Source organism: Diadema antillarum, unplaced genomic scaffold, assembly GCF_040938485.1.
Source record: "Diadema antillarum isolate AM-2024a unplaced genomic scaffold, OU_Dant_1.0 scf00000022, whole genome shotgun sequence".
NCBI lineage: Eukaryota > Metazoa > Echinodermata > Echinoidea > Diadematoida > Diadematidae > Diadema > Diadema antillarum.
This window is the reverse complement of record NW_027270911.1, coordinates 2,870,999-2,889,221: the sequence shown is the minus strand read 5'-3', so window position 1 is coordinate 2,889,221 and position 18,223 is coordinate 2,870,999. Positions and strand designations below refer to the sequence as shown.

At 38.0% G+C, this 18,223-nt stretch overlaps 1 protein-coding gene across 1 annotated transcript in view; it reads left to right on the top strand.

Moving 5' to 3' along the window:
- Window positions 1-18,223, top strand: part of LOC139731111 (RING finger protein 17-like) — a gene marked incomplete at its 3' end in the record, with an annotated part of 147,578 nt that continues 129,355 nt past the window's right edge. Inside the window, 14 exon segments of the mRNA XM_071641995.1 lie at window positions 1-379; window positions 1,187-1,296; window positions 1,803-1,909; window positions 2,416-2,480; window positions 3,082-3,232; window positions 5,277-5,412; window positions 5,991-6,071; window positions 7,879-7,979; window positions 9,539-9,654; window positions 11,640-11,747; window positions 11,750-11,840; window positions 13,206-13,327; window positions 14,263-14,406; window positions 17,945-18,106. Of these exon segments, the coding sequence (XP_071498096.1) occupies window positions 319-379; window positions 1,187-1,296; window positions 1,803-1,909; window positions 2,416-2,480; window positions 3,082-3,232; window positions 5,277-5,412; window positions 5,991-6,071; window positions 7,879-7,979; window positions 9,539-9,654; window positions 11,640-11,747; window positions 11,750-11,840; window positions 13,206-13,327; window positions 14,263-14,406; window positions 17,945-18,106 (1,555 nt within the window).

Genomic DNA, 18,223 nt, shown 5'->3' with positions numbered 1-18,223 from the left:
GAAACTAGGACGTTTACAGACGTTTTGTTATCACGGTTACAAAGTAGACTAGCGCCCGGTTACGATTCCTGACTCTGAAGTTGAACTCAACAACTCGCATTAAAGCTAATAATTTCCGTTGGCGTTACTGCTGCATCGTTACAGACATCTAAGTTAGCTCAGTGAACTAATGAAGCTGCGTGACGAGTGACTACAAACTCCATCCATATCACCAGTTCCATATCCATCGAGCTGGTATGGTAGTGCACTACTAGTACTAAACGACCTAACAACGTTGTTTATTGAGCTTGAAACACATGTGACAACACAACAGCAAGGATGTTTCGAGCGCCGAGATGCCCAAATTGCCGCCGTGAATACGCTGGACAGCGATATCAAGGTACACCATGTGACTTGGTGACTCCATCTCACTCATCTTTGAAACCTTGTATCAGTTGTACTTGTCGACTGCAGTGCTTGTAAATTATATGTGTCTTTCTGTGTGTTAATAATAATCATGACAGGCCCCTAACGTTAGATCATATTGATTGGCTGTTCTTTTTTTTATTCCAGAAAATGAGAAATTGGCGCGAGAAAAGCTTCATCATAATTTACATTGTATTTGTAAACGTATTCCTTGCTTGGCTTTACTTGTACTGGCCCTTGCCTTACTTGTGGCAGTTGTGCCTGTCTAAAAATTTACATTTAACCAGTGCCCGCCTGGTGTCGACTCTCATTCTGAAATAATTTTAGAACTTATTCATTGTGCATGAAGTTCAAGTCCAAATGATCGGTTCTTGTGGTGTATTGAGAGAGGTGTGCATCTGTAACTTCAGGGCCTAGTTACCTCAACCTTTTGTACGAAATGATTGGTGGGGCAGGGTACCTGAGTGTGCTGTGTCTGCGCCCATTGCACTGTGCATGTGGCTTCTTTCAGACTGACAGAACTGCTCATACACATAAGAGAGGGCTTTTACAAGATATTGTCAATTATTGAGTAGGAGTCTAGGCTTTTATTGAAATGAATGAAGTAAATTTATCATTTTTTGACATGATATGGGAATATTCTGAACTGAGTGCAATGCCGTCTTGTATTGTCAGAATAACAATTACCATGATGAATCATTACTTGGTGTTCTCTACCATATGTTAGATGTCCACTGCTGTTAGTTTTATCTATATATTTTTTTTGTTTAATTCTTTCTAGGTGGTGCATTACAACCCCTGATCCTGCAATGTGGCCACACGTTCTGCAGAGCTTGCCTGTCCAGGATCCAGAAGCTACTAAAACATGAGTTGGTCTGTCCCCAGTGTAAGGTGAGAAAGCTTAGGATCACCTCATGAGTGTTCTCCTTTTGTCTTTGCTCCTCTTTAAACATGTGACATACAGTCATTTTCATTCACTACTCCTAAAAGCAAAATAGGATTTGATTATGAAATGCAAGCAGCTGATTTCAGAGTTGAAACTTTCCCAAAATACCACCACTTGCTAAACTGCTAGGTTTTCTTTGAGAATGATGAAATTGATTTGAAGGAGACAACTAAACAAGAGAGTTCCTTGTTGATTTCATGTCACAAAAGTGAATTGATTAAAGATTTGTGTTTAGTCAGCAAGATACTTGTTGGGTTATTCTATGTTGTCACCTCTTAATTTGCATATAGATATTTAGTTGCTATTTTTTTGACAACAGTGGAAGTATCAATATTCCATTCATAGATTTCTTGTTTTGGGTCTGATCTTGAAAACTTGGCAGTGATCTACTCTCTTCATTTATTAACAACTGGGACTTGATGCCAAATTGAACTTTGATTGTTTCTTGCAGTCCTCAACACCTGTGCCAATGGGAGATGCCAGTTTGAAGGATCTCTTGACGGATTTCTACGCCCTTGGACTCGCAACATGGGCATTCAACAAGGCACCAGATCCTTTGTAAGAATGCACATTTCATTCAAAATTCCATCACATAAAAGAAAAGTGCTCCTTTCCATGTTACAGTTGACTGCAGGCTAGTTTAACAGCCAACAGTCGAATTTCAGTTAGGATGATCAGGTATGAGTAATGTAGAATTTTGCTTTTTGTCCCCCAAAGATTTTTTTTTTTTTTAAATTCAATCTACTTTATAGCAAAAAGTTTGCAAAGGCTGAACTATTTATTACATAATTGACTTGATTTAAAAAAAAAATCAAAGTTAACGATTTTTTTTTGAAGGTTTGTGAAATTTTTAGCAATTTATTATGATGAAAACGTTTGAGAGTTTTAAAACAGAACTAAGATGGTAACACAGGAGAAAATTCTATGATTTTTCAAATGGGAAATTCACAAAAATATGCTGCACTGATATAATGAATGCAAAGTCACATTGTCTTCCACTATTCTTCCTGTCTGTCAAGCTGTCTGGTGACCATTCTGTGAGTATGCTTTGCTTTTTACTTCAGTACCCATAGAGTGGAATTCCAGGCCAGACCAAGTCCAGAAAAGTTTGAAGGGAAATCGCTGAAAGGTAATTCTGCCTGTCTCTTAGTTATTTTTTATTGTACAGCATGGAGAGTGTTGATGATACAACTGACAGTCAGTCCACTTACTTTTCAAAGATGCAAAAGCTGGTGAGGAAACTGTTTGGAGATCTCAGAAAAACATCATTTGCCAATTTGACACTTACAGCATCTGTTCATAAGGGGTATATGTGACTGCAAATGTGTGATGTTCCTTGGGCTAACAATGAATACACAAACTTAGATTTATGCTAATAATCGAAGCATTTTTCAGAAACAACCAGTCGGCTTTCAATTCTACCAATCACATTGGCAGTCCTCTGTATGTATGTTTCTGTGTGTGTGTGCATGGTGGAAGAGATACTGTGGTGCTGAATGAAATCCTTTCATAAAGTCAATTGAATAACAGGTTAGAGGAAAAACAAAAAAGCATCGGAAACTACATATATAAACATATAATGTGATGTTGCCCAAGGCTAAGGATATTCTGGTGGACAGTCCCACTGCTACAACTTGGTGTAGGTGTTAGTGTATGTTTGTGTCATTATGTTACCAATGCCTTAGTCCCATTCATGTTACATTGTGCATTATTTCCCTATTTCTGCACAGGTGGTAGACCACTGTGTGAAGAGTGCTCCCAGGAGTCGGCCACATGTAAATGTGAGCAATGTGACCAGGAGTTCTGTGAGAAGTGCTGGTCCAAGCTCCACCATGGCAACTCCAAGAGCAAGAGCCCTCATAAGCGCATCCAAATCCAAATGTAAGTTGATGCTGTTAATGGTGATTTAAAAGGACTGGTACAATTGCGGTTGAGATTGGGCTTTAGGTTTCCAAAGTTCTTCTTTTGATGATAATTTTTTTTTTTTGATAAAGAGAAACCTCTTATGAAATATAAATTTTGAGCATACAATTCTAAGAGGAATTCAAAGTTTATTTGATGAAATTTGGTTTTTAAATAGCTGAGATATCCAAAACTAAGCAATCCTAATAAATGGTGGGACCCACCTTTTATTAGGATTGCTTTATTTTATTTTGTTTTTGGATATCTCAGTCATTTCAGAACCGATTTTCATCAAGTAAACTTTATATTCCTCTGAGAATTGTGTGCTCTTTAACATTTCATAAAGTGATTTATAAGTATCTTGCAAAAAGTTAAAGCTGGATCCTCATCTCAACCAATACTATACCACCATCCCTTTAATTCATCAGCAGACTGCTAGACCAAAGTTATCGACTTGATTACAGTACTAATGCTATAGCTGTAGGAACACTTGACCAGAGATGTATATTTGATTTGATATTTGATATTTGATTGAAGGGGAAGATCCCCCCCCCCAAAAAAAAATAAATAAATAAATAAATAAAAATGAGAGTTTGATGAATGAAGGAGAATTCATTTAATATGTGAACAGTGAAGTTTATGGTATTGTGCATACTGATTGGTATTAATGGTATACATATATTACCTCCACCAAAAATGTTTTTGATGGTGTTGGTCTGTCTGCCTGTTTGCAAAATTAATCAAAAAATTGTGAACAAATTTGGATGCAACTAACAGGAAAAGTTGGTGATGACACAAGGAACAGATGATTAAATGTTGGTAATTAAACAAATCACTCAGATCATGCGCTTGAGGCACAGCATGCAGTAAGCTGATGAGGTGAAGTGTGGAACACTAGAAAAGCGTCTGTATCACTGGGAAATATTACCTTATAGGGCAATTTTCAGCATGTGTGCATGGGTACAAAATCAGCTGCATGGCAGAGGTCTGTGCTCTCCAAGTGCTTTTATAGATTGAAGTGGGGTCAGGAGTGCTTGACAGTACCGATCTAAGTTCTGATTACACTCCGTCTCACTGAGATGTTATTTCAGTCACTTGTTGATAGGCAAAATGATTTTGGAATCAGATTTTGAAAAACATTAGATTTGAAAGTTTGCAGCAGGCTTCGATTGCCTCTGAAATGCGTAATTACAATTTTAATTCTTGTGCTTGTTTTGTCATGACTGTCTCAGGCTTTCAAGTGGCCCTACTTTTCCTACTTTTTTGCTCAAAATCCTGCTTTTTCCTACTTTTTCCTACTTTTTTGGTGAAAAACCCCGCAAAAAAAAAAAATGTGCAAGGCTACTTGAATAATTTATATTCAGAAATGATGAGTAGACTCTAGTTGCAGATTCTTGCTGGTGGGGAGAGCCTCTTCAGCGTGAAAGAGGGATAACACACACCAATCAACCACAAGACTGCTGCCAGCCTCAGCTTTTGCTCCTGTGCAGATGTGATTGATCCCACTGATATTGCAGCCTATGACTTGGAGCAGTGCTCAACCAGCTCTCATCATCGCTCAAAATTACCAGGCTCTCCCAGGAGCATAAGTGAGGCTGAGGCAGCAGGGTTGTGAGTACAAATTAAGATTTACATGTAACATCAAGAGTTCTGGTGAGTATCGACGAAAACTACTCCAAAAAGCCTGCACATGTCCTGACTTATTCCTACTTTTTTTTTCTTTAATGCCCTACTTTTTCCCTCTTATGTCCTACTTTTTCCTACTTTTTTAGAGATTTTGTTCCTACTTTATTCCTACGTTTTTACATTATCCCGCTTGAAAGCCTGCTGTCTAGCTGTGAATTAGTACCAAAGTCTCAGACAAGGACTAAATTCGATGAAACTTTAACCAGCAGGCAAATCTACTACTCACTTTGTCATGCTATGTGTGAAGGATATTTTTGTGCATCCAATCAACAATTTGATCAACAAGGCACACAGCGTAATGGTTTACAATCGCTGCAATCTTCTACCTTTTAATCAGAGGAGTGTACGGATGTGAAGAGCATGACAATATGCCCAAGGACTTCTACTGCACAGAGGACAATGTGCCGATCTGTGCTTACTGTGGCCTGACTGGCAGCCACCGGGGACATCAGGTTACACCAATACAGGACCAGGTATGTTTGTGGAATGTGTGTGTTGGGGGGGGGGGGGGAAGCGTGTGTCTGCCCATTTCCTGTTAACACCTGTTGTAAAAGTAAAATGGCCCTACTTTGTAGGGGGACAGATTTTGTAGACTGTATGACTCCTGACATGTTCTCCCTGCTGCCCACACCACGTGACCTGTACACACAATTTTACAGTGCTGTAATAAGGGGAAATCCTGTATCAAGTAGCCATGTAGTCATTCTTTGCTGTTTTAAGGTGTGTCAATTTGTTTCTATTGTTATTCATGCCTTACAGTAATATCATTAAAAGTAGAATCAATGCCCTAATGTATGCTCCTAGTGCTACATTTTTTGATGCCTTCTGAGCTAGATTTGATGGTAAACAAATTGATATTTCAAAGTAGATTTATTTTTAAGAAATGCAGTGTTTTACCAAGATGGGGTTTCATTCATGCCATCAAAGGTAATTGAATGTACCCTCCACCACACAGAGATCCAAAGTTGTTTTGATATGTCTGCCATCCATCTGAACAACTCACCCTGTGTTTTGATTAATCTTTCTTTGTTTCTTTGTTCTTATTTGACAGAATGCACTTGTGCAGGACCGGCTTAGGCCAGCCTTTGAGACGGCCAAAGGAGTTCTGAAGCGACTGTACTACTCAAAGCTGGTAGGCCTAATTGCAACTCGCAACTCTATGACATCGTTGTCACTGTTCCAACAGCTTGCCTTAGTCATGCAATATTTAGAAATCAGTCTAATGTTTAAAGTCGAAGTGTTATGTCAGAATCGATTTCCATGTTTTTTGTGAAATACTCCTTATGGAAGAACAGTTAAAAATCACATCATTGTCACTGTTCCATTTGCCTTTGTCACTTAATATTTAGAAATCGGTGTAATGTTTAAAGTCAGTGTGTTATGTCAGAATCCATCATTGTATTGTTTGTGAAATACTCCTGAGGGAAGTACAGATTGTAAAACAACACAAAATAGAGGTTTAGCATCAATAATGAGTATTTACCACTGCTTTTGTTATGATTATGTAATAATGCAAATGTCCATGATATATAGAATCAAATTTATTTTCAAACACACATATAGAAACTTGTGAAGTATCACCTTGACCTTCAATACTGTATTTCCTACTCAGCATGAATTGGGTTATTGTGATTTCTTTAAAGGGAAGCAGTCCTGAGATTTTCACTGTACTGATGATTAAGAAGAGTAAAAAATATAACCTTTCACCAATTTATACGTGTGGACATCAAAAATTGTCTCCGTACGCGATTTTTGAAAAATAATTCCTGCAAGCGATCGTGTAAGAGCCTGCCAAAAGGTGCAACGTCATTGATGCCCTACTCTCAAGTTGACAGCCGTGCCTCAGAAAACCAATTTAAGTATTCAAAATGATCATATCTGATTTTTTCATAAAATGTGACAATATGTGGTTTTATTATTTCAAACAAAATATTTCAAGCTTATTTATATATACAATTAATATAAAAATAAATAGTAAACATGTATTTATAAATAACTAGGGATGACAAGCAGAACACCGCTGGAAAGAGTTGTGCATCGATGACGTATGACTCTCCGCCAAGACTTGCTCATTTGCAGAGTCACACTTTTTTAACCGAAATGTACGAGCTTATTTGGTGATTTGAAAGTTTGTTTTTGATGAAAGTAGTTCATTGGAGGTACCAACAACAACATATTTTTTTAAATTTCGTGAGGACTGCGTCCCTTTAAGGATTGTTGGGGAAACTCTCTTTCAGTAAGCCTGTAACTATGCCAGACTGGATCAATTTCTTTCTCTCTATTTTGCAGAAACTTTCTGGACAGCTTAACCATTTAATATTTTAGAACATTTGCTGTCAGTTGCTCACACCTAATCACAAGCATGTGCCTTGAGTAAAAAAACAACAGCCCCACACTTCCTGCTGCTGGGTAGAAACACAAGTCTTATTGTTATGAAAGTAAAGTTTCTCTTGGCAAGGTGGGCAATCAGCCAAACATGTAATGAATGTATCATGCAAGTCCCTGGATATAAGTCACCAGCCAAGTTTGCTTGATGCTTTGTTTTACTCTGCTTCCGAAATGCCTTGCCAAAAGTCTTTGATACCTGAAATGAAAATCTATAAAAGTGCACTGCTGCCCTTTTAACCGTTGAGAACAGTTTGATTTTGCTACAACACGCATTTCCCGTAGATGCTTGCCCGAATATGCTCGAGACTCGTCCTCAACGGGTTAAGCAGTGTGCAAGTCTTTTGCTGTTGTTGTTGTTACTGTTGACTAGTGAGGGTTCCGCCCTGAGACTTCTACCAAAAAAAAGGGGGGGGGGGAGGAAGGGAGGGAGGAGGGGGTAGAGCATTGCCTTTTGCCCCTGCCACCGGCACTATCCCTAATAAAAGGCTTCTATTGCAATCTGAAGTAATTTTTCCTTTCTTCTTATCTCTATGACCCTCTCCATTGTAAAGGACCTGGAAAAAGCCTCCCAGAAAGTGAAGAGAGAATCTGCACCAGCAGCCGAAGCCGTCAGATCCAGCTTCCAGGTTCTGCATTCCATCCTGCAGTGCAGGTTGGTAACATATCCAAGAATCTGATCTTGACAAGCTACTGTATACACCATATATTTCGCGAATTGGGAATTCCGAACAATTTCGCGAGTGGTTAAATTCGCAATCGTGAGTCTTGTACTGAACGGAGAAGTATACATGCGTACATCACATCCACATCGGGATCAGAACCAATATTTTCACATGTCTTTAATTTTGTGAATAGCACCTGACTCACGAAATTCGCAGAAATAAAAACCTCGCGAAATATTTGGCATATACAGTAATTTCCTTTCATTCTGTCCTGCAGTGCAGGTTGGTCCTATATCGAAGAATCTTGACAACCTTATTCCCTTCTCCTGGTTATAATGGCGGTAAATCTTGAGGCATTTTTACCTCAACCAGAAGCCATTGGAAATTTTATCCTGTATCGTGTCAGTGGCTCAGATAGTAATTAAAGGGAATCACCCAGTTTTCATGCTAGGCCAGGAGCAAGCTGCAGTATTATATACAGTGCATCATTACAATTAAAACAACAACAACAACAAAAGAAAATCAACATATACACAAACATCACCAAATATGAACAGATTATGGAGGGAAGATGTATGCTGCAAACTTCAACCCATGGAAGATGAACTGTTTTTCCTATAACACACATATCACTTTTATCCCAGCCCAAGAATACTCGGGGACTAGTTAAGCCTTCAACAAGTTAAAAATCACAAAACATATCTGACAGGACATCTTGAGAGCAGATATAAAGTTTTTGACTGCAGTTTCTTTGCCAAATCTGTCAAAATTTGTATGAATTGTTCACAAATCTGTGCATTGCCCCCACTTTCTCAAGTTAAAAAACAAAGTGTGCCCACATCCTATTGACTTCATGATGCTAGTTTTGGACTTCATCTATTAAGTAACTGAATGTTCATCACTGTGGTGTTCTTGTTATGTGGTACAAAATGACCAAAAATCACGAGACATATCCATTCTTTTTTGCGAGCAAGTACATGAAATCCGTTCAGGTCACTTTAGCCACAAGATCTGTGTAAATGTACTGTATATGTGAAAATCCTTGTGTAGCTGTAAGGTAGCTAAGCCCTTCCTGTTTGTGTGACATCTTAGATTGTTCCGGTCATACTCTGTATATGTGATAAGTAATGACTTCTGTGTACGAGTGACTTATCACCTTATTCAGCCGATATGATCTTAAATGTAGTTAGTCAACATCAGCTGATTCTCATCTTATTCAATTCAGTTTTCCAGAAACATTTTGAAGGTGATAAACATTATTATATTTTTAAAAATATGCCTGTGAATTTTTTCAGTTCTGCTGACCATGTTGTTGTTGTTGTTGTTGTTGTTGTTGTTGTTGTTGAAAGAGATTTGTGACTGTGGCACATGGAGGGTATCATGTTTAATTTTGTGTCTTTGGCAGACTTTTGCACAAATGTTGTGGTATTGCATTTTTAAGATTGCATTCTTGCCTCACACATCGCTGGAACCTGTTATTATTTATTACAACCTTCTCTGATCTGTTTCTGAACCCCCTTCCCCATCACACACACAACCTCACATTCAGGGAGAGCCTGCTCTTGCAAGAGCTCGATTCCCTGGAGTCGAATCGGCTAGATCTGCTCCAACAGATGGGGCGGAGCGTGAAGAACAACATCAGCAGACTAGAGACCGTCATGTCAGGTAGAGGGCGCTATTCCAGTTATTTCACCACTGTGATGAACAATATGCTGTATTAAAATGGATGTAGTGAAATTTGCCATTACCAGCACACATCTTTCGATATCAAACAGCCCACTCGATCCTTTGCGTGCCCTGGCTCATAGCCAGTACTTGCCATGCTTTTTCGTAAGCATTCAGATGATTCCTCCAAACTGGACCGAATGTAAGTCAGCCAGCCCACTCAGCTATAACAAAATTTCTCGGTCTAACAAGAAGGCCATTGTGACAAAAGGTTAAAGGCATAATTTACCATTTGCAGATGAAACAAAATCCTAGCAGTAGTGCTTTAACCCTATTTTAACTGGGGGGGGGGGGGGGGGGGGTCAAATCAACGCCCCCTCGACGTTTTGCGCCACGATTTCGCAACGCGCAAAGATTTTGCCGCGTCGTTTCATGACTTTTTTCATTGAAGTCTCCCGCATATTTTGAGACCAAATTTGCGAAGTCCGGGTACACCATTCTGAAGTTATGTAATGTTTTGCATATGCATGTCAACCCGAAAACGGCTCAAATTCATGATATTGTGTGCAAATCCGATGCAAATTGTGTTTTTTGGTTAAATTGATATAAATTAGATTATTTCAACTTTTAACCATTGAAATTAATCAATTCTAGTGTAGATAAGCTTGAAAAAGTGCCTGCAACAAATTTTGGCAAAAACACAATAGAAAACAAAAGGTCGAAAAAACAATAAAATACATAAGAAATTAACAAAACAATAAAAAACAAAAGAAATTGATTTTGATTGTGCTATTTTTTTACAAGAAAATTGTTTGATGTGTCTTGAGGAATTCTGACACAAAAATTTAGCAATCCTTCAGTCTTTTTAATGGAGTTATAGGTGAAAATATGATTTCATGCATAAATTTGCATAATTGATTTATTAAAAATAGAAAGGCGATATTTTTCTATTGTATGACCATGTAATCTTGTAGTTGACATCTAGCTCTATCTTTAGGCAAAATTTCGCGGCGATCGCGCGATCGGCGGCCGAGATCTGGGGGGGGGGTCAAATTAACCCCCCCCCCCCCCCCCCCCCCCCCCCCCCCCCCCCCCCCCAGTAAAAACTTGGTCTCAAATAGCCCAGTTAAAATAGTTCTCAAATGTGAGTTAGGGATAGAAACAATCACTGTAAAAATTTGAATCAGTATAATCGATGTTTAGTGTTGTTGAATATACATAATGTGAACAATAGTTATGATAAAGATGTTTCCAGACTAAACCATATACAGTTATGGTTTATTAAGAAAAATAGTGATATCTCCTTAAATTTTAGGCTTTATTGCAAAATTTCATATGGTAGGATGTTTTGTGATACAACCAACCTACACATATGTATCAAATGTGATATCTTGAAAATTTTTAAATCACTGCCCCCAAAGGTAAACAGGACCTTTAAATGAATGAGGTAATATCTATTCATTCTTGATTAGTTTTAAGATGTCTTTACAAATCATTAAACAAATTGCGGTAAGGGTTAGCTGATGTTAAACCACCTTGGTATAGTACTAGATTTGGTCTTGCCACAAAACATGTGAACTTAAATATCAATTTTTCACAGCTAACACAGCTTCCAAACAAAATTGGGTTATTGTCCCTCCTCACAAGACTCCATGGAATCAGTGTACTGTGGCATGTTGTGATTTATCAATGGATTTGTGGGCGGTTATGCATTTGAATGAAATATGCATTGTTGACGAGCCATTGTTTAGTCAGGCTTATGAACATGGCACACAAGAGTTAAGAAAAACTTGTCTGGCCTATCTATTGGATCCATGGCTTCAATGAGAATCTCATAGAGGGACCTTTTGAAAATGTCCTCAAAGTGAAATTGCAATTTAAAGCTGTCGTTTTGAGATACAAATGTTCTGTTATCCAAAAGTGAACTTTCACTTCAAGGCTACTGTGTTTTAAGATAGGTTCTCTTTAATCCGTCTCTGATCCAGATGTGGCCAGTGCCTTCAAGGATAATTCGGGGCCAGAACCGAACCTAACAGAGATGATCGACATCCTGAACTCCTCCGCTGAGCTCCCCTGCCATGTGGTCAGTAAGGGTGGTCGGAGAAAGAAATCTCGTTCTCGCCTCCTGACGACATTACAGAGAGCTTGATGACACTGGGTGCCATTGAGACTGGAAACACGCTCAGGTAGGTGGCTCCCATTTAAATGCCTGTCCATCATTAGTGCTCTCTTTAGAATTAGAAGCACATGACTCATCAACAGTAAATTTTCCTTACTGGGAGCTCAAGTGCCTGGATGCTATATTCCCCTGGTTTTTAACACGCAAGTCCAATAGCCATTTACCAAAGATGGGAATATGAGAAATCAACCACTCTTCTCCCTGCTGGCCCGTAATCCTGCGCATAATATGAGGAGAATACAATTTTTGTAGAACTCCAGCTTAGATGTCTGGTAAGGGTACTAATATACAGATAGTGCATGCTCAATGATGCACTATACTGAATTAGAGAACGACAAATACTAAATTATCCCTCGTGCAGTTCTATTCACCTCGGCCTGTGGCCTCGGTGAAACAAAACAGCACTCGCGATAATTTAGTATTTGGAGTTCTATAGTCCAGTACTGGTGCATCAATAGAACATGCACTAATTGTTATAGTAAATAGGTCCCTCGATCTAAATGTATTTTCCGTAGGTCTAGGCCCTAATTTAGATCTAACAAGACTCACCGTACCGCCGACACTGCACTTGTTGCACGCAGAGTTAACCGCAACCTACTGTAGTTTACGTACACAGCTAGCGCGCGACGCTAATACAGCCGCGTATGCGTATTGCACATCACACAGCAGACTCGCGTATAAACTCCTATATTCTGCGTCCAGTGCTCTACACGCGCATAAGTTGAAATGCTTGGCCTTGTCCTACTACGTCCCTCCCTAGGCCCTGTGCGAATCTCTGCGTACATAAAGCGTAGGCACGCGCTGTAAGCGTTCGGTATAAGTGGCACGGTCGTGCCACTATACCGGAAATTTTGCACAATCACGTGATACTATCCAACCAATCACAACACCAATTTCACTCTACCTATTTACTTTTACTGTATATATCACTTACGTTCGGTTTAACATTGTGGAAAATATATAGAATATATTTATAAAAAACCACATCACTCTGTACATTAAGATGAACACAGCTAGAAAGTATTATTTACACTGCTGACCAATTATTAGAACTGTGCACTTGTGACCTGGCTCACCAAGAATGCTAGCGGTATAGTGTACCCTAGGTCAGTATCATGGCTGCGGGTGGTGTGTGCTATTGAAAATCAAGTGAGAAAATCTGCTGTTATGAGTGCGTAGACAAATTTTACTGTCAACTGATTAAGACCTGCTCATGACATTGATTCAGTTCCATCCAAGAGCAATCATATGATTTTGGAGAATTCAAAGAAGCATTAAAAAGTTAGTTTCCATTGTGCATGTGATTAACTTCTTGACAATTGTAAAGAAAATGTTTTCATTTTTTTCTTAATGTCTCCTCTAATCTGGCAAGTTGGGACTTAAGGACTGCAGAGGAGTTACCGGAAGGGTTCGAGCTCAAGGACATTCCCGACACAATTCTGAACAACTCCAAGCTTTTCACCGTCTCGGGAAGTGGGAAAACAGAAATCAAAGGTATGTTGTCTTCATGATGATGATCAATTGAAAGGATTTTCTTTGAAAGTTTCCATAGTGGTTGGAACATTTGGTAGTAGGTGGTTTCATGGAACACTATGTTTGTTTGTTTTTTTTCTTGAATTTGAGTGTGGTCCCAAGTAGGTCCTTTTCAGGATCACTTGTGGATCTAAGAGAGAATTCATGGTGTACTGTGAAACCACCTACTTCCAAAAGAGTGGTTGATTCTTTTTAACAAACTTTTTCAAGGATGTAATGTGTAGAGTCAAATTATGCTATTGATTCTAGATGGATGTGGTAAGCCATATAAATCATTTTTCCCCAGTATTTCATAGTAGGAAATGTACAAATAAATAGGAAATAAAATTAAACTTTTAAATGCTACTGCTTAGATTTGTAGCTTATGACCTATATGGTTATTTATGTAGATGTATTTGACATGAACCTACTGGTGTGGTTCAGAAAATTGTAAACAAGCAGATTGTACAGGTCGAAATGAGTTTGCGCTGTCATGTTGAATTGCAAGTGCTGGTCGTCTCTAAAAACTCTACGTTCGTATATTGCCATTATTGATTTCATATGAATGTGTTATCTAAAGGGACTGTTCATTACGCATTGAACATTTGCAGGCAAGCAATCATAGAACCTAGCACCTAGATGTTCCCTATGAAGGATTAAGCAATGAGGATAAAGTGTCTGGACTAAGTGACACAACCACTGCAGCTAGGGGATTCAAACCAGGAGCCTTGTGATTTACAGTCCTTGGTCTAATCCTCTAATCCTCAAAAGCTATATGCAATGAAGTATTTGACTATTTGACAATGTTTTATGAGAAGCCTGTGTGAAGTGACTATGCATTGTTCTTTGTCTGTTTGTTTGTTTAATGTCTGGGTTTAAACATGCTTTTCTTTCACTTCTGTTTGAATCTATCACAGGTCCAAAACGCAGAGACGCAGCTGAAGCGAAGACCGCTCTTAGCAACCACACGCCAGCTCCCACTCAGCAGACAGCCAAGAAACCCAACAACTCTCCTTCAGCCAGAGCCCCACCTCTCAAAGCTGTAAAATTACCCTCAACTGGTGAGTGTAGTACTGTATAGCGAGTCTAAATTTTCGCAAATCGGAACGTCCCAACGATTTTGCGAGTGGTTAGATTCGCGATTGTGGAGTACCGAATGGAGAAATGTATATATGGGCAATTCCACGGTAACTGACGTTACGCGTAAGGATATTCATAAAATTGTTTATGTTGTAGTTTTGTGAATGAAAGCACCCGGGGCTTGTAATTAGCATTGATGAATAAGTTCATGAGAATGAAGAAATAGGTGGAAAGTTTTTCTCTCAAACTGCATTTTTCATCACATAGCAAGTGAAAATGTGTCGGTAACTGACGTTACGGAAAAAGGACATGGGAAATTATGGTGTAGATTTAAATGGAAATATCTCATGTCCCTGACTTCTAAACTTTATGTGTTTAATATGGCAATATACCTATGTTCTTAGGAACAGGTGCGCAAAATAATGTGCACTTTAGATATTTCCTTTTAGCACCATGCCAATTTCAGTGAAGGCATGACGGTAACTGACGTTACGTAACTGACGTTACACTTACATTTGCCATAGGGTTTACACATGGAAAATCATGTTTAGGAATAGTTTTGTGATATTTTGTAATTCTGACCTTTCAGAGTGATTTGTTTAATATGGAATCATACCTTGGTTCATCAATTACAAATACCCAAATGAAATGAAACATAAGTCCATTTTCTTTATGTTTTATAAAAATTTAAAGGTAAACATGTCAGTAACTGACGTTACGTAACTGACGTTACACATACTTTTGCTATGGGGTTTACAAAGAACTAATTTATTTAACAGGCTATTATACTGCCGCAGTATACCAGTAACAATCCCAGGCATTTACTTAGCAACAAGTTATAACAAAATCTAAAGACAAAAATGGGGTGGGGCCCTTAGAGGGCAAGCTTCCCCCCCCCCCCCCCATGCCATAGCACAGTTGAGCAAAAATAATGTAAATGCACCAGAGGATATTTCTTGACATTTGTCTTAAGATTGAATGCTTATTCAACAGTTATGATTACACAGAGCCATTTAGATTCAGCAGTTCCAAGTATGCCCATATTGACATAACTAAGGTTTTTTTTTTCTGGGTTTATTTATTCATTTATTTATTTTTTTTGATGAACAGGAAAGTTTCTATCGAGAGTACCCCACCCATAATGCCCTGCAGTACTACACAAAACACAGATGTTTTTGTGTGTGAAAAAAAAAATCTTTCAGGTCATGGGGAAAAAACATATACAAATAAAAGTATTCATAAATATGTGTGAAATCTACTGTGATATATTCTTTCTTCTTTTCTTTATTTTACTCCTTCTCCCTCAAGGCATTGTTAGGGCCACAAATAAAAAATGATCTCCATTATCAATAATGATTTAAATGAATAGTGTAACACTTTTAATATTTTTTCTGTGAAGGAGAAACATGCTTTTTTGGTCAAAAGGGCATTATTTGTTTATTCCTTGATTGAAGGAATGTAAACATTTTTCTTTTCCTTTTCACTGGTATATCAAGGCTTGCAAATACATCCCAGATACCAAGAAATAGGACTTTGCACCGAAAAAATTCTAAGATCAATATAAACGAATCTTCTGTTCATAATCATTATGTATTACAAAAATGTCCCTGCATGAATGAAATAAAGTAATCAACAAATATGAACAGCTTTTTATTTTACCCTAGAATCACCTCTCACTTTGAGCAACATTAGTGTTAAATGTTGAGCAACAATGTTAGTTTCAAACAGTAATGACAGTATGTGCCTCATGTCAGGCCTACTTATGTACCATTTCAAGATGTGCCATATTAACTAAACCACACATTTGAGTGCAAGCGAAGAAATATATCTGTTCCTGCATTTGCCTTGAGGTAGAAACTCCACTAAGCTTCCAGAAAAAAGAAAAATGCTTGCAAAAGTAGTCATTAGTAAAGATTATAAAACTGTTGGTATAAAGCTGTACACAAGCTTTAATATAAAAAGATGGTTACCATGCAGCCACATTGATTAGGCCTACAAATTTGGTAGCTTATCATCCTGTAGGACAGTGAGTACTGTATACTGTAGTAATTTGAGTGCATTATATATTGCATGTGGTAAACCTAAACTTCCAGATGATTTAACCTTAAACTTGTGCTGAACCAAAAATCAAAAGCTCAAGCCTCCCCCCACCAAAAAAAAAAAAAAAAAATCTGATAAATAAACAAATAAGATAAAGTGAAAAAAAAATGTGTCCATGCGGGACATACAGTGTACCATGGTGATGACATCATTCCCTATCAAAGGGATTGCTGCTCTTTGTTGATAACCTTTGACTTCCCAGATGTATTGAAATGGCCTAAAGTAAAAAACTTGCCTAAATTATAATTACTGTCATGGTAACTGACGTTACATGCTGGTATGACGTTTCGGTAACTGACGTTACACATTTTGATGTGTTCATTTAACTCTCCAGTAAGCCAAGTATCCATATTTTCTGGTATTGAAAGGAAGGCATATGGGCATACATTAGAAATCCTAAGTTACATCACGCAGCTCACTTTTTTTGATGAATAAAGTTAAAAATTCCTTGTTTTTGGTAACTGACGTTACATCCATCATTGTCAAACTAATTAAAAGTTTTTCTAAAATTCTTTAAGGCAATCAGCTTTTTCTTTCTATCATGTGGTAAAAGACTTGTCTGGTAACTGCATGCATATAAAAGATTGTTGTTTAGAGTACTAGTAAAGTGGATATACAGAGGGTAAATTATGTGACAATACACTCTTTCTTACCATTGAGTTATAGGCATATTTTGGCAGCCATTTTGAAAATCAAAATGGCCACTTTTATTGAAAAACATAATGATTCTTAAAACTTCTACTCAAGTATTGTCTGAAAATGTATGGTGTTTGAAACAAATACCATTTTGAATTTTCGGCATCTGTGTCCTACATACTGTGGAATTGCCCATATGCATACGTCACATTCATAAAGAGATCAGAGTCAATATTTTTGTGTGTCTTTAATTTCTTGAATAAAATGTGACTCTTTTGCTAAAAATAAAAACCTCGCAAAATATTCAGCGTATGCAGAAAGTGGACTGTAGATTTCAGTTGAGGAAAATCTTATTTTATTTGCCTTATAGAAGCAAGCAAGACAGTTGCTCCATTGTTACACTCCATTCCTATTTTTCCTCCTCAACCGTAAGGTTGGATCATACCGGTCTGGAAATATGATCATTATTTCATTTATTTCCAGTGTCATAAGGAAATATTTCCAGTTTGATAATCTGTGATGTTTGATTTCACACATTAAGTACACATTTTGACTGTCTGCAGTGACTTAGAGAATAAGTTTCGCTGAAGTGCCTGTTGAAGGAAATGATTTGAAGAACCGTTCTTACAGCCCTCTGGATTATTGGGTAGAATTGCATTATGTTGATCAGACATTTCAATTACTGAGAAATCACTAAAAATAAGACTGCTGTTTTCACTTTCTGTCTAACTCTGAACATTTCTGTCAGCTCGGAACATTTCTGTCATGTGATCTTGATTTCAGCCACTAAAGAGCTTGTATATGTAGTGCACATAAAGTCGCCTGCCTGTTTCTACGTTCAGCGGAAGTCAGAAAGAGCCCAGCTTGCCAAGGTCATGAAGGTACTGAACAAGCTGTGTGAGAGCGAGGACAAGAAGAAGCGAATCCCAGATCCTCTAGTCCCAGGTTAGTTCAGATCACAAAGAAAAAAAAATGCAGTCTTCATCAGGTTCTCTCTGTACAGATTGTTACTTCTAGCTTTTGTCAATTTACAGTTATAAATGAGCTAGTGATGTACATGTA